The sequence below is a fragment of the Oncorhynchus kisutch genome, linkage group LG20 (genome assembly GCF_002021735.2).
Source record: "Oncorhynchus kisutch isolate 150728-3 linkage group LG20, Okis_V2, whole genome shotgun sequence".
Classification (NCBI taxonomy): Eukaryota; Metazoa; Chordata; class Actinopteri; order Salmoniformes; family Salmonidae; genus Oncorhynchus; species Oncorhynchus kisutch.
The window spans coordinates 51688536-51701035 of record NC_034193.2 but is presented as its reverse complement, the minus strand read 5'-3'; the positions used below and the strand labels follow the sequence as shown (position 1 = coordinate 51701035).

The following is a 12500-nucleotide window of genomic DNA, read 5'->3' as shown; positions in this document are numbered from 1 at the left end:
ACCAGGGACTGGATGCAACGCTGGATGCTGAGACGGCGTGACTCCTGGGGGCTCTTAGAGGCCTCGCCGGCGCTGCCCGCTCCATTGCCGTCGTCGTCCAGCCCCAGACCCCACTTGACCATCTGGTGCTCGTGGCCCTTGGCGGCGTAGCAGTTGATACACAGGTCAAAGTCCTGAGAGGAGAGAGGTGGGGGTTAATACATGCATGGGCAGATGTAAGTGACAGAGAGCACAGCTATCGCCTGCTTGCTCTTTAGGGTCTAGGCCGGGTTACTGTAAAGCACTTTGACAACCTGCTTGCTCTTTAGGGTCTAGGCCGGGTTACTGTAAAGCACTTTGACAACCTGCTTGCTCTTTAGGGTCTAGGCCGGGTTACTGTAAAGCACTTTGACAACCTGCTTGCTCTTTAGGATCTAGGCCGGGTTACTGTAAAGCACTTTGACAACCTGCTTGCTCTTTAGGGTCTAGGCCGGGTTACTGTAAAGCACTTTGTCAACCGGCTTGCTCTTTAGGGTCTAGGCTGGGTTACTGTAAAGCACTTTGACAACCGGCTTCATAAAATTCATTTGATTGGGACACAGGAACATGGTATAAATCTCCAAAGACGGTGAGGATGTATGAGCACGTGTGTGTGTCTCTTACCTCACAGACGGTACAGTGCCAGCGTGTCTCCACGTGGTGTTTACACTCGTTGCAGGTGTAGACGAAGCGGTCCTGACCCTGGTTGTGCAGCTCCACCAACATGCACATGGTGCTCCACTTACACCTTTTGGGAACAAATGGCAGGAATTCATCAACCAATGGTCCTCTATGGCAGGGCTTTTCAAACCTCTCCTCGGGGTCCCCCAGTCGTTCCATGTATTTGATCTATTCCACAGCTAGCACACCGGATTCAACTTGTCAACTAACCAGCCTTGAATAGGTGAATCAGATGAGTTAGTTCTGGGCTACAACTAAATTGTGAAACGTCTGGTGGTCTCCGAAGACAGGTTAGAAACCATTGGCCTATGGAACGCTCTACCTTACCGTCCGAGAGCCACTCCATCCATCAAGCAACTTTAAAACTGGCTTAAAAATAACAAAACTCACTTTCACAGACTCTCTCTGTGAAGGCCTTTCATCATCTACCATTGTTGCTTTAGCTGACTATCTCTGTGAAGGCCTTTCATCATCTACCATTGTTGCTTTAGCTGGCTATCTCTGTGAAGGCCTTTCATCATCTACCATTGTTGCTTTAGCTGACTATCTCTGTGAAGGCCTTTCATCATCTACCATTGTTGCTTTAGCTGGCTATCTCTGTGAAGGCCTTTCATCATCTACCATTGTTGCTTTAGCTGGCTATCTCTGTGAAGGCCTTTCATCATCTACCATTGTTGCTTTAGCTGGCTATCTCTGTGAAGGCCTTTCATCATCTACCATTGTTGCTTTAGCTGACTATCTCTGTGAAGGCCTTTCATCATCTACCATTGTTGCTTTAGCTGGCTATCTCTGTGAAGGCCTTTCATCATCTACCATTGTTGCTTTAGCTGGCTATCTCTGTGAAGGCCTTTCATCATCTACCATTGTTGCTTTAGCTGACTATCTCTGTGAAGGCCTTTCATCATCTACCATTGTTGCTTTAGCTGGCTATCTCTGTGAAGGCCTTTCATCATCTACCATTGTTGCTTTAGCTGACTATCTCTGTGAAGGCCTTTCATCATCTACCATTGTTGCTTTAGCTGGCTATCTCTGTGAAGGCCTTTCATCATCTACCATTGTTGCTTTAGCTGACTATCTCTGTGAAGGCCTTTCATCATCTACCATTGTTGCTTTAGCTGGCTATCTCTGTGAAGGCCTTTCATCATCTACCATTGTTGCTTTAGCTGACTATCTCTGTGAAGGCCTTTCATCATCTACCATTGTTGCTTTAGCTGACTATCTCTGTGAAGGCCTTTCATCATCTACCATTGTTGCTTTAGCTGACTATCTCTGTGAAGGCCTTTCATCATCTACCATTGTTGCTTTAGCTGGCTATCTCTGTGAAGGCCTTTCATCATCTACCATTGTTGCTTTAGCTGGCTATCTCTGTGAAGGCCTTTCATCATCTACCATTGTTGCTTTAGCTGGCTATCTCTGTGAAGGCCTTTCATCATCTACCATTGTTGCTTTAGCTGGCTATCTCTGTGAAGGCCTTTCATCATCTACCATTGTTGCTTTAGCTGACTATCTCTGTGAAGGCCTTTCATCATCTACCATTGTTGCTTTAGCTGGCTATCTCTGTGAAGGCCTTTCATCATCTACCATTGTTGCTTTAGCTGGCTCTCTCTGTGAAGGCCTTTCATCATCTACCATTGTTGCTTTAGCTGACTATCTCTGTGAAGGCCTTTCATCATCTACCATTGTTGCTTTAGCTGGCTATCTCTGTGAAGGCCTTTCATCATCTACCATTGTTGCTTTAGCTGGCTATCTCTGTGAAGGCCTTTCATCATCTACCATTGTTGCTTTAGCTGACTATCTCTGTGAAGGCCTTTCATCATCTACCATTGTTGCTTTAGCTGGCTATCTCTGTGAAGGCCTTTCATCATCTACCATTGTTGCTTTAGCTGACTATCTCTGTGAAGGCCTTTCATCATCTACCATTGTTGCTTTAGCTGGCTATCTCTGTGAAGGCCTTTCATCATCTACCATTGTTGCTTTAGCTGACTATCTCTGTGAAGGCCTTTCATCATCTACCATTGTTGCTTTAGCTGGCTCGATTCTTACTGATGGTTTCCTTTTTATTGATACATTTAGAACACTTAGAGGCTCTTATCCAGAGCGCCTTAGTCAGTGCATTCAAATTAGGTAGGTAAGTCAACAGTCATAATTGTTCAATTCTAACGTAGAATTCAAGAGTTAGAACTTTGAGATTCCGCCATTATGAAAAGAGCTATACAAATCAAATGTATTATCATTACCTCCTGAGAGAGCTGAACTCCCAGTGCTTGTCCCGGGCCAGGGTGAGGAAGGCGTCGCGGCCGTCCATCAGGTCACAGTTCAGCAGGGGGTCAGGGTCCATTATGGGGGGCAACATGTTGGCCATCTGGGCCGAGTGCAGGTGGATCACAAAGAACACCTGGAGGGAGAGAGGAGAGAAATACTCTTGGAGAAGAGAGCATCACTCAATTCCTGATTGTTTGATATTGGGTTTGGGTCAGGCCAATAATATCCCAGCTCAGAGATTATAGAAGAGAACCTACACATGGCACCATTCTAAGAAACAACTTCATAAAACAGTTAAAGCCATTGAAAGACGACATGCATTTTCAAAGCAAGCGTGGTGACGTCATCATACCTCTTTGTGTTTGTCAAGGCTGGCGTAGAGCTTCTGGGACAGGTCATTGGCTACAATCGGCATGCCAGGCTTCTTCTTATTGGTTCGGCTCACGCTGCCCTTGTTCTTATTGGTTTTCTTGCTGTTCTTCTTCTTGGCGTTCTTCGTGTCCCCCGGCGTGCCCTGAGGGGGAAGGAGAAGAGGGAAGAGTTCGAAAAATATGGCAAATTAACAAATGTTTAAACACAGGACGGTGAGGGCACAAACATTCACCACATGCAATCGACTAAAATGATTTCACATTAATAAAAACATTAAGACAAATTTGACTAGACAGGTAGGAGTTATGTATTCATGTAGGTAGGTTAGCTATTGATAATGATGTCTCTAGTACTATCATCGGTCTACCCTATGACTCGTCTCTCCTCCTCCCACCTCAGGTGTGTCGGAGCAGGCTACGTTCTCCTCCTTCTTCCTCTCTTCCGCCTCCTGTTCCAGCTCCTTGATGCTCTCCTCCAGCACGTTGGGCCAGAAGTCCCCCTCAAAGTAGGGCATCTCGTTGGCCCCCGTCAGACAGTCCTCTGTCGCCTGCTTGAAGATGTCCTGGAGAAAAACATAGGAGAAGAAGATTACTTTAAATGTGTAATGGACACAAATGTTCAACTAATATGAGTCTTCTACTTGGCTGGTTGTTGCTGTTCTAGCCCTATTAATACATTCAGAAACCTCAAAACACTTTCGAGGTTGAAGGCTTGGTTGGCCCGGTTGCAGAGAAGACAACTTTCCCAAGGCCAAGGCTGGGGACTCAACTGTACCAAGTCTACAAGAAAGGCCTGAAAGGCTTTAGCCATTGAGAGGCCTACCTTGAAGTCGTGGAGGATCCTCTCCACAAAAGCAGTATCCAGCATCTTCTTGTACCACTCCTGCAGCCTCTTGGGCTTGGGGGATCTAACTTTAACCCTTACCTTAATCCTAACCATAATCTTAATCCTAAATCACCTTGAAGTCATGGAGGATCCTCTCAGCGAAGGCCTTCTCCAGCATCTTCCTGTACCACTCCTGCAGCCTCTTGGGCTTGGGGATCTTCTGGTCGGCAGGGTGGCAGTGGAAGATGTAGTCGTCCCCCTCGCTGGGGGGGCACGCCCAGATGTGTCCCTGAGAGTAGCTGAGGGGGAGAAGAGACAACGGTTGGTTATTTTGGTAGGGAGACATTTAATGCAAGTGGGGAGTTACCGCCATCAAGTAAAGTGCTTTTACTTGAGAAAACGGCAATATGAATGCATTTCATTGTACTATTAAGACCTACCCGAGTTTCTTTACATACTCCAGGTAGCCAATTAGGATCTCATGATAGACGGCCGTCCTTAGCAGTCGAGGTTTGAAGAAGTGAATACTGTCCAGGTAAGATATGTAAACTCGTCTGTGGAGGAAGGGAGACACAGGAGTAAACAAATGTCATCAGTTAGTCATTTCCATTACGTCATCAATTATTTCAACACATTTATAAAAATGTATACATTTATGTATTTAATATGTTACTACTGAATCAAGGGTCTACCAACACATCACATTCCGTGTACCCCATTACAGGTACTCCGGACCAGCCCCATGTAGGGGTACAGGTGCTCCGGAGCAGCCCCATGTAGGGGTACAGGTACTCCGGACCAGCCCCATGTAGGGGTACAGGTGCTCCGGACCAGCCCCATGTAGGGGTACAGGTGCTCCGGACCAGCCCCATGTAGGGGTACAGGTGCTCCGGACCAGCCCCATGTAGGGGTACAGGTGCTCCGGACCAGCCCCATGTAGGGGTACAGGTGCTCCGGACCAGCCCCATGTAGGGGTACAGGTGCTCCGGACCAGCCCCATGTAGGGGTACAGGTGCTCCGGACCAGCCCCATGTAGGGGTACAGGTACTCCGGACCAGCCCCATGTAGGGGTACAGGTGCTGACCTGGTGTTGGGGAAGGAGCAGTCTGAGCCGTACTCCTGAACGTGCATCCCGAAGAAACACACATCCACGCCGTCGATCTCCTCAAAGGCAAAAAGCGCTTTAGTTCTGTAGGGGAAGGTTTCAGACATCTCACCGGTGTCCACAAACCTGACCAGAAAAATCAGAAAGACAGACGTCGGTCTACATCGAACATTAACCACGTGTCAAAGAGGCCAAACTGAGTGGGCGGCAGGTAGCCTAGCAGTTAAGAGCTTTGGGCCAGTAAACGAAAGGTCGATGTGCCCTTGAGCAAGGCGCTTAACCCTAATCTGATCCTGTAAGTCACTCTGGATAGGAGCCTCTGCTAAATATGAACGGACCATTGAAGGCAGTAACAGGGAGTGTTTAGTCTGCTCAAACATGCAGGTTCAACAACATGGGATTTAAGAGATGAATATATGATCATCAGGTTTTATGTGGTGTATTATCATTCCTTGGGCTCTCTGCAAAGCCAAAGTCAAACAAGGGTGCCGACCACACTGTTTACTGGCAACAATAAAACAGGAGCGTGGACACATATTTAGTGTATTGACTATGTTGAGGTACAGACAAGACTTCCTTACATGCTGTGAAAGTGCCTGCACAACTAAAGTAGTGCAATAAATGTGTATACCATCAGTACTCTAAAATGTTAGGTAGTGCGTGTCCACTCCTCAGTCTCTACCTGGATTTCATGCCAGGTTTGACCTCTGTAGTTTTGTCAGAGCTGGCCACCACTCGTACGTACACCTCCCCTGCCTCAGGGTGGTTCTGCCTCTTCAGATACTTATTCACCCGGTCCTCGATATACATGCCCAACCGCGTCGTCTGCAACCCTACACACACACACACACACACACACACACACACACGTCCAAAAGGGCACAAACTAAGCCTTCATTCAGCAGGACATGTTTTATGTATGAATAAATGTGCAGACAGAGTCTAATTTAGCTTAATGCCATGTGCATGGAAAGGTCAAACACGCTCTCTGGTACTACAAATACCAGAGGCAAAACCGCAAATGTGTGGGTGAGAGAGAGCTACTGCAGGTAATTGGTGAATGCCAGTGATGTCATAAGCCCATGACATTTACCATATGGAAGTGGTTTGTCATATAGACAAAGGCTGCTGTAAAGCTTGAATAACTAGGCTATTAAACGGATGTTCAGAAAGATTGGCTTTTTTTTTTGTTGATATTGCATGACGGATTGGCTAAGTATTCCAATACTCTTAAAGGGGAAATCAGCCATTGCTACATCAAATTATGACCTTGAAGGATTGATACAGTGTGGACACATTGATTATTGAAAAATATAACTTAGAAATGGCTCATGAGCTCAGTTCAACCATCGTATCCCATCAGAACCCCAAATAATCTGTTTTACTCCAATGTTTGAAAACAAAGTAAATGTAACCTAACACTATATAGCCTATATTAAAACTATATTATTGATACCACAGATGGTCAGTCCTTGCATCCATAGCTTGGTCTATGAATTTGAAAGCAGTTCCATTTCTCCAGCCTCATCATTCAGCTTTGTACCGAAACAGGGGCGGGGATAACGCTTCGTTATTGTTTCAACTGCGGATCGCCACTTTAAGATGGGGCTTATAGCCAGGGAATGGAAAAGAGGACGTACGTTTTGCAGAAAACTTGTTGTCTTTCCGTGTTTTCCCACTCTTCTTCAAACAGTTGTCACAGATGAATCTGCAGAGTGAGAGAAAGAAAAAGAGTCATTCATGTAATTGGTATCGAATAGAACTTCTTCCCACCATTTTGTGCCACTGTCAGAGGTTAGGCTGAACGTTTACCCGGATGGCCAGATGACGTCATAGTGAAGAACACATATCTGATGCATCTTCCGTCCGCAATCTTTACAGTCCACAAACCTGGTGACAAAAACACCACATCTTGGTTTACTACAGACACCCATTAACAGCTATACCCGTTATGTCCCCCGTGTAGGTCAACAGTTTCTCTTCTTGTTTGTTTCAATTGTACTGTTCACGATATGTAAGAGTGCTGATTGGCTAGACTGCTAGAACAGGAAGCCATAGAGAGATCAACATTCACTTAATATTCCTCCAGTTCTTACGCACGTGCAAGCAGACCAATGCAAGTGCGCCTTTGTAGGAGGGATTGAAACACAACTCATATGTAGGTCATTATTCATTTATATATTCATAAAAAAATACACTTTCCGTTATAATAAACCTCAAAATGTGTAAATAGAATGGACATTAAAAGGTGAGCAAAAGTGGAGATCTATGAGTGGCTCTTATGTTGTCTATTGAAAATCAAGCACGTGGCCAAAGGTGTACATGTTGAAACGCTCCCCTAGGTGATATAAAACTAAACACCAGACGGCGCTTCAGAGCTGACCAGGAAGTCTAGTCAGGACATCTGCAGGAGCAGCAGGCTGATATGAAAGGTATATGAGTGAGTGTTCAGGACATCTGCAGGAGCAGCAGGCTGATATGAAAGGTATATGAGTGAGTGTTCAGGACATCTGCAGGAGCAGCAGGCTGATATGAAAGGTATATGAGTGAGTGTTCAGGACATCTGCAGGAGCAGCAGGCTGATATGAAAGGTATATGAGTGAGTGTTCAGGACATCTGCAGGAGCAGCAGGCTGATATGAAAGGTATACGAGTGAGTGTTCAGGACATCTGCAGGAGCAGCAGGCTGATATGAAAGGTATACGAGTGAGTGTTCAGGACATCTGCAGGAGCAGCAGGCTGATATGAAAGGTATACGAGTGAGTGTTCAGGACATCTGCAGGAGCAGCAGGCTGATATGAAAGGTATACGAGTGAGTGTTCAGGACATCTGCAGGAGCAGCAGGCTGATATGAAAGGTATACGAGTGAGTGTTCAGGACATCTGCAGGAGCAGCAGGCTGATATGAAAGGTATATGAGTGAGTGTTCAGGACATCTGCAGGAGCAGCAGGCTGATATGAAAGGTATATGAGTGAGTGTGAGCCATAAACATACAGATGGCTGGTTAAAGAGCCTTACGGTTCAGGGTCTAGTGTATCGTTCTTCTTCCTCTCAAACTGGTCTTTACATATCATTCTGAAGAGGTAGAGAAGACAGCATCTGGTTAGATGACACGGTTAAATCATGACATGAGACAAACATTTACTGTAAATACCTGAATATAAAACAAGACCCTATTGGAGTTGAAGTGAACTGGAGAACAAGTTAAACAGAGACGGGTTGACTCACGTCTGTGGTTGTGCCGGGTCGTCCCCTAACGTCACATTGTGCCCCTGGATCTCATTGAAGCACTTCTCACAGAAATGATACCTGGAACAAGACGAGACACACACTATAGCACACGGAACACAGAACATGGCACCAGGCCCAAAGAGCACCAACAGACATTCAAAACATCCACTTGCCTCAACTAGATATAACTGAATTGTGGTTGTCGTACCTAGCTGCCTTAAGTAGATGCATTAACTAAGTTACTCTGGATAAAAGTGTCTGCTAAATGTACAGATCTGAAATACGATGACTACCTGTAAAGGTTGTCAGTGCATATGAACATCAGAAAAGCCATTTCTATGTCTGAGTTCATTAGTACTTGCACATTTAACTCAAAAGCAAATCTTTCCATTAGGACTTGGGAGTGTCAGAACAGTAGACCATGCTGCAAGAGAGATCAGGGCCTGTATATTCATAAAGCATTTCAGCAAAGGAGTGGTGATCTAGGATCTAGGATCAGACCCCCCCCCCCCCCCCCCCCCAGATGCATGTTATCTTATGGCGTTATTTGGTGATCGAAAACGGTCAAACTGATCCTAGGTCAGAACTCCTAATCGGAGATGCTTTATTAATACAGGCTCAGAGCATGCGGCCTTGTGTTACAGCGTTATGCTATCTATTCACACGCCACGGCCGCTGTGCTGCACAACCCCATTCCAACGCATGCAGAGGAAAAACTGGCTGCAGTTACATGACCTGAACACCAGGTGGAGCAAGGGGGCAGTGTTCTGATTGAGCACTCTGCCATTTAGCGCAGAGAGGCGCAACTCTTACCTGTTCTGGTAGCTGTAGTAGGTGCCGCCGGTGGGTATGGTACACAACTGCTTACCATAACAGCAGAGAGTTTGAGGAGAGAACTCATACTGCAAAGGAAGTGGCCAACAAGCAAATGTTAGAATACAGATTTGCAAGAAAAGTTAATTTCAGAGATGAAAACAATCTCTTCCTCCGACCGCCCCTCCCTTCTCTTAATCTCACCTTGCGGCCGCAGCAGTAGCCAAGGCTCATCATAACGGGGTCTATCTCCAGCTCAAACACCTCGGCCAGCTTGGAGCAGAACTTGTAGACACGGGATGTCTTGCGGTTGTAGATCCAGGCGTTGTTGAACATGACCCAGATGTCTTCCACGTACTGCCAGGGTTCCTGGTACTGACCCGTGTCCAGCTTACGCTTTATGGTGGACAGGTCGATGGGGTTCTTCACGATGTCAAAGTAGTCCTGGAGGGAAGAAAGTCAGTTGTTCATCAGACCGCATCAGTCAATTGCTACACCTAATAAACATATGCAGACATATTTTCATAGAAAATAAAAGTGAATATAACCCATGATTCATCCTAAAATATTAGCAGACCTGCCAACCCTGTCCAACTTTTTAAGAGTACCAGACGCGCGCGGCAAATTGGAGATTCACCTGGAGCGCGTAGTACGGACTGAATTGGAGTTCTTTCCCCACCGCACACTGTTTGTTAGTCTGATCGCAATTATAGAATTGTACCAAATAAGTCTATAAAAAGGTTGGAATACTTTATTTGACAGCATTTCCATTACACACATCAACAAGATCTAATTAGAAAGAACAAAGGGCCTTTATTCTTGGAGTAAAAAAAAAAAGTATTAAACAAATAAGTTATTTGTTTAGGTACAAAATGTACAAATGTCTTATCCAGGATAATAAAAAATAAATTTTTTAAAACTCTGATAAGAACAAATGTTTGAAGCAGAGCATCAAATAAACATGTTATCCATAATAAAAAGGAAACAGCAATGATAGGAAACAGTGAGTGACGACAAATCTTCAGAAGACCTTCAAATCTTCAGGAAACCATTTCCTAGACAGGTAGCTAGCAGATTTAGGCTTATGCAGCAGGGTAGACTTCTTGGTAACAAGGCCACTCAGTCGGTCTGTACTGAGGGAGGCTCTGTACTGGGTTTTGTTCTTCGAAACGAGACTGAATGTTCATTCGCAATCTGCATTGCTGTGGAAAATGACCAATAACCCCAGCATCACAGCCGAAAGGTGGGAGTAGACCTTTTCATTGTGCTGACTTCTCTCCAGGCCTGATCCGTGCGCATGTTGACCAGACTCTGCTCAAATGGTGTTGCCTAATAGTCTAAACTCATCTTCCACCAGATCAACAGAGGCTCCCTCAGGAATAATGCAGGGAAAGTGTGCCATGAAAAAGTTGAGGGATGAGAACATGGCAGTCTGCCTGTTGGCGATGTCAGCGATCACTGCATGCTGGAGGAGCACATCGCCAAATGGATATTTCAGCAACATGAAGTCTACTGCAGAAGAAAATAAGTTTCTGACATCTGCATAGAATGTCTTCAGATCCAGCTTGCCTTGGCTTCCTATGTAGGTGTGGGTGTCCTGGCCAATGGACAGCTCCTCGTTAGAAAGATGGTTGTGTCTCTCCAGGTAGGAGAGAGTGTAGGCTTGACACCAGTACATTTTTTCCATGAGCACACGTGCTTAGACAAACATTATGGATCACACCTGGTTCAGTTCTCTGAAGAAGTATTTTACAAGACATAAATAAAATATTCATACTGATAAGTAGGTTCGCTAGGCTACCGCAAAGGGAATCTGACCGCTGTTCAGTAGGCTACCAGAAGAGTCTGGTGTTTCAGCCTATGTGAAGGTGCCTATTTTATTTCTTTGCAGTGCATACATCATTTCAGAGTTTCATAAATGTATAAAATCTCAAATCTAGTGCAACTGCATTTTAGAAGCATTGCCTCCATAGCTAATACCGGACACTCATTCATTCTTCATTATTCAGTCTTCTAAACTCCCGACTACATTTAATGCCAAGATGTTTATATTTAATTTACTTTTGTAATGCTTTTTGTGACGTGGATATAATTACAGTTACAGTCTCAGGTTGCGTGATCCTCGTAATGTTACGTGGAAAAACCAACTAATGGGGATGCAGAATTAAATGTATATCACACTCGTAAGTTATTTTCGTATTTGCATTTAATTGATTTCACTAGCAAATGTGAGTGAACTGCTGGCACTTTAGAGTCCACTGAATGTTCATCTTATGTTCGCTGAAGTTAGCTTGACACAATTAGTGTTTACCTTTCCACAACACACAGAGTGGACTGTGTGTTTACGTACAGCTGACAGTTGGCAAACTCAACATCACAACAAACAGGAGGGGCAGACACAGGGTAGCTACATGTGTACTCACTGGGATGCCCAGTACCATGGGGTCTACAGGCTGTCTGAAGGGTAAACACTCTGGGTCCTGTCTGTAGCGTGTCTGTGTGTACTCACTGGGATGCCCAGTACCATGGGGTCTACAGGCTGTCTGAAGGGTAAACACTCTGGGTCCTGTCTGTAGCGTGTCTGTGTGTACTCACTGGGATGCCCAGTACCATGGGGTCTACAGGCTGTCTGAAGGGTAGAGACTCTGGGTCCTGTCTGTAAAGAGACTCTAGGGTTGGCATGAGAGCCTGGCGCAGCTCCTCTGGCTTAAAGACTGGAACAGATATGGAGAGAAAGAGATTTAAAAGGTGTTTTTAATAAGTTTCATCCTAGACCAATTCCCTGTCCTGTCCCTTCTTGAGGAAGGAGAGAGAGGACTAGAGAGAGATGGCTAGAGAGAGAGAGATGGCTGGCTAGAGAGAGAGAGAGAGAGAGAGAGAGAGAGAGATGGCTGGCTAGAGAGAGAGAGAGAGAGAGAGAGAGAGAGAGAGAGATGGCTGGCTAGAGAGAGAGAGAGAGCGAGATGGCTAGAGAGAGAGCGAGATGGCTAGAGAGAGAGCGAGATGGCCAGAGAGAGAGCGAGATGGCTAGAGAGAGAGCGAGATGGCTAGAGAGAGAGCGAGATGGCTAGAGAGAGAGCGATGATGGCTAGAGAGAGAGCGATGGCTAATGGCGAGAGAGAGCGATGGCTAGAGAGAGAGCGATGGCTAGAGAGAGAGCGATGGCTAGAGAGAGAGCGATGGCTAGAGAGAGA

The 12500-nt window shown here is 45.6% G+C and overlaps 1 protein-coding gene across 1 annotated transcript in view; it reads right to left on the bottom strand.

The window, feature by feature from the left end:
- LOC116355402 (CREB-binding protein-like) overlaps window positions 1–12008 on the bottom strand; it is a 15901-nt gene extending 3893 nt beyond the window's left edge. The window contains exons 1-17 of the mRNA XM_031799066.1: window positions 11917–12008; window positions 11730–11830; window positions 9511–9750; window positions 9307–9395; window positions 8491–8571; window positions 8281–8337; window positions 7076–7153; window positions 6904–6971; window positions 5946–6096; window positions 5243–5389; window positions 4599–4712; window positions 4292–4457; window positions 3728–3895; window positions 3314–3475; window positions 2937–3094; window positions 643–766; window positions 1–173 (exon numbers count right to left, since the gene is read on the bottom strand). The exon at window positions 1–173 is cut by the window's left edge and continues 80 nt beyond it. Coding sequence (XP_031654926.1) covers window positions 1–173; window positions 643–766; window positions 2937–3094; window positions 3314–3475; window positions 3728–3895; window positions 4292–4457; window positions 4599–4712; window positions 5243–5389; window positions 5946–6096; window positions 6904–6971; window positions 7076–7153; window positions 8281–8337; window positions 8491–8571; window positions 9307–9395; window positions 9511–9750; window positions 11730–11747 — 1994 coding nt within the window. The 5' untranslated portion in view covers window positions 11748–11830; window positions 11917–12008. The remainder of the gene's footprint in view (window positions 174–642; window positions 767–2936; window positions 3095–3313; window positions 3476–3727; window positions 3896–4291; window positions 4458–4598; window positions 4713–5242; window positions 5390–5945; window positions 6097–6903; window positions 6972–7075; window positions 7154–8280; window positions 8338–8490; window positions 8572–9306; window positions 9396–9510; window positions 9751–11729; window positions 11831–11916) is intronic.
- Window positions 12009–12500: the final 492 nt, after the last annotated feature.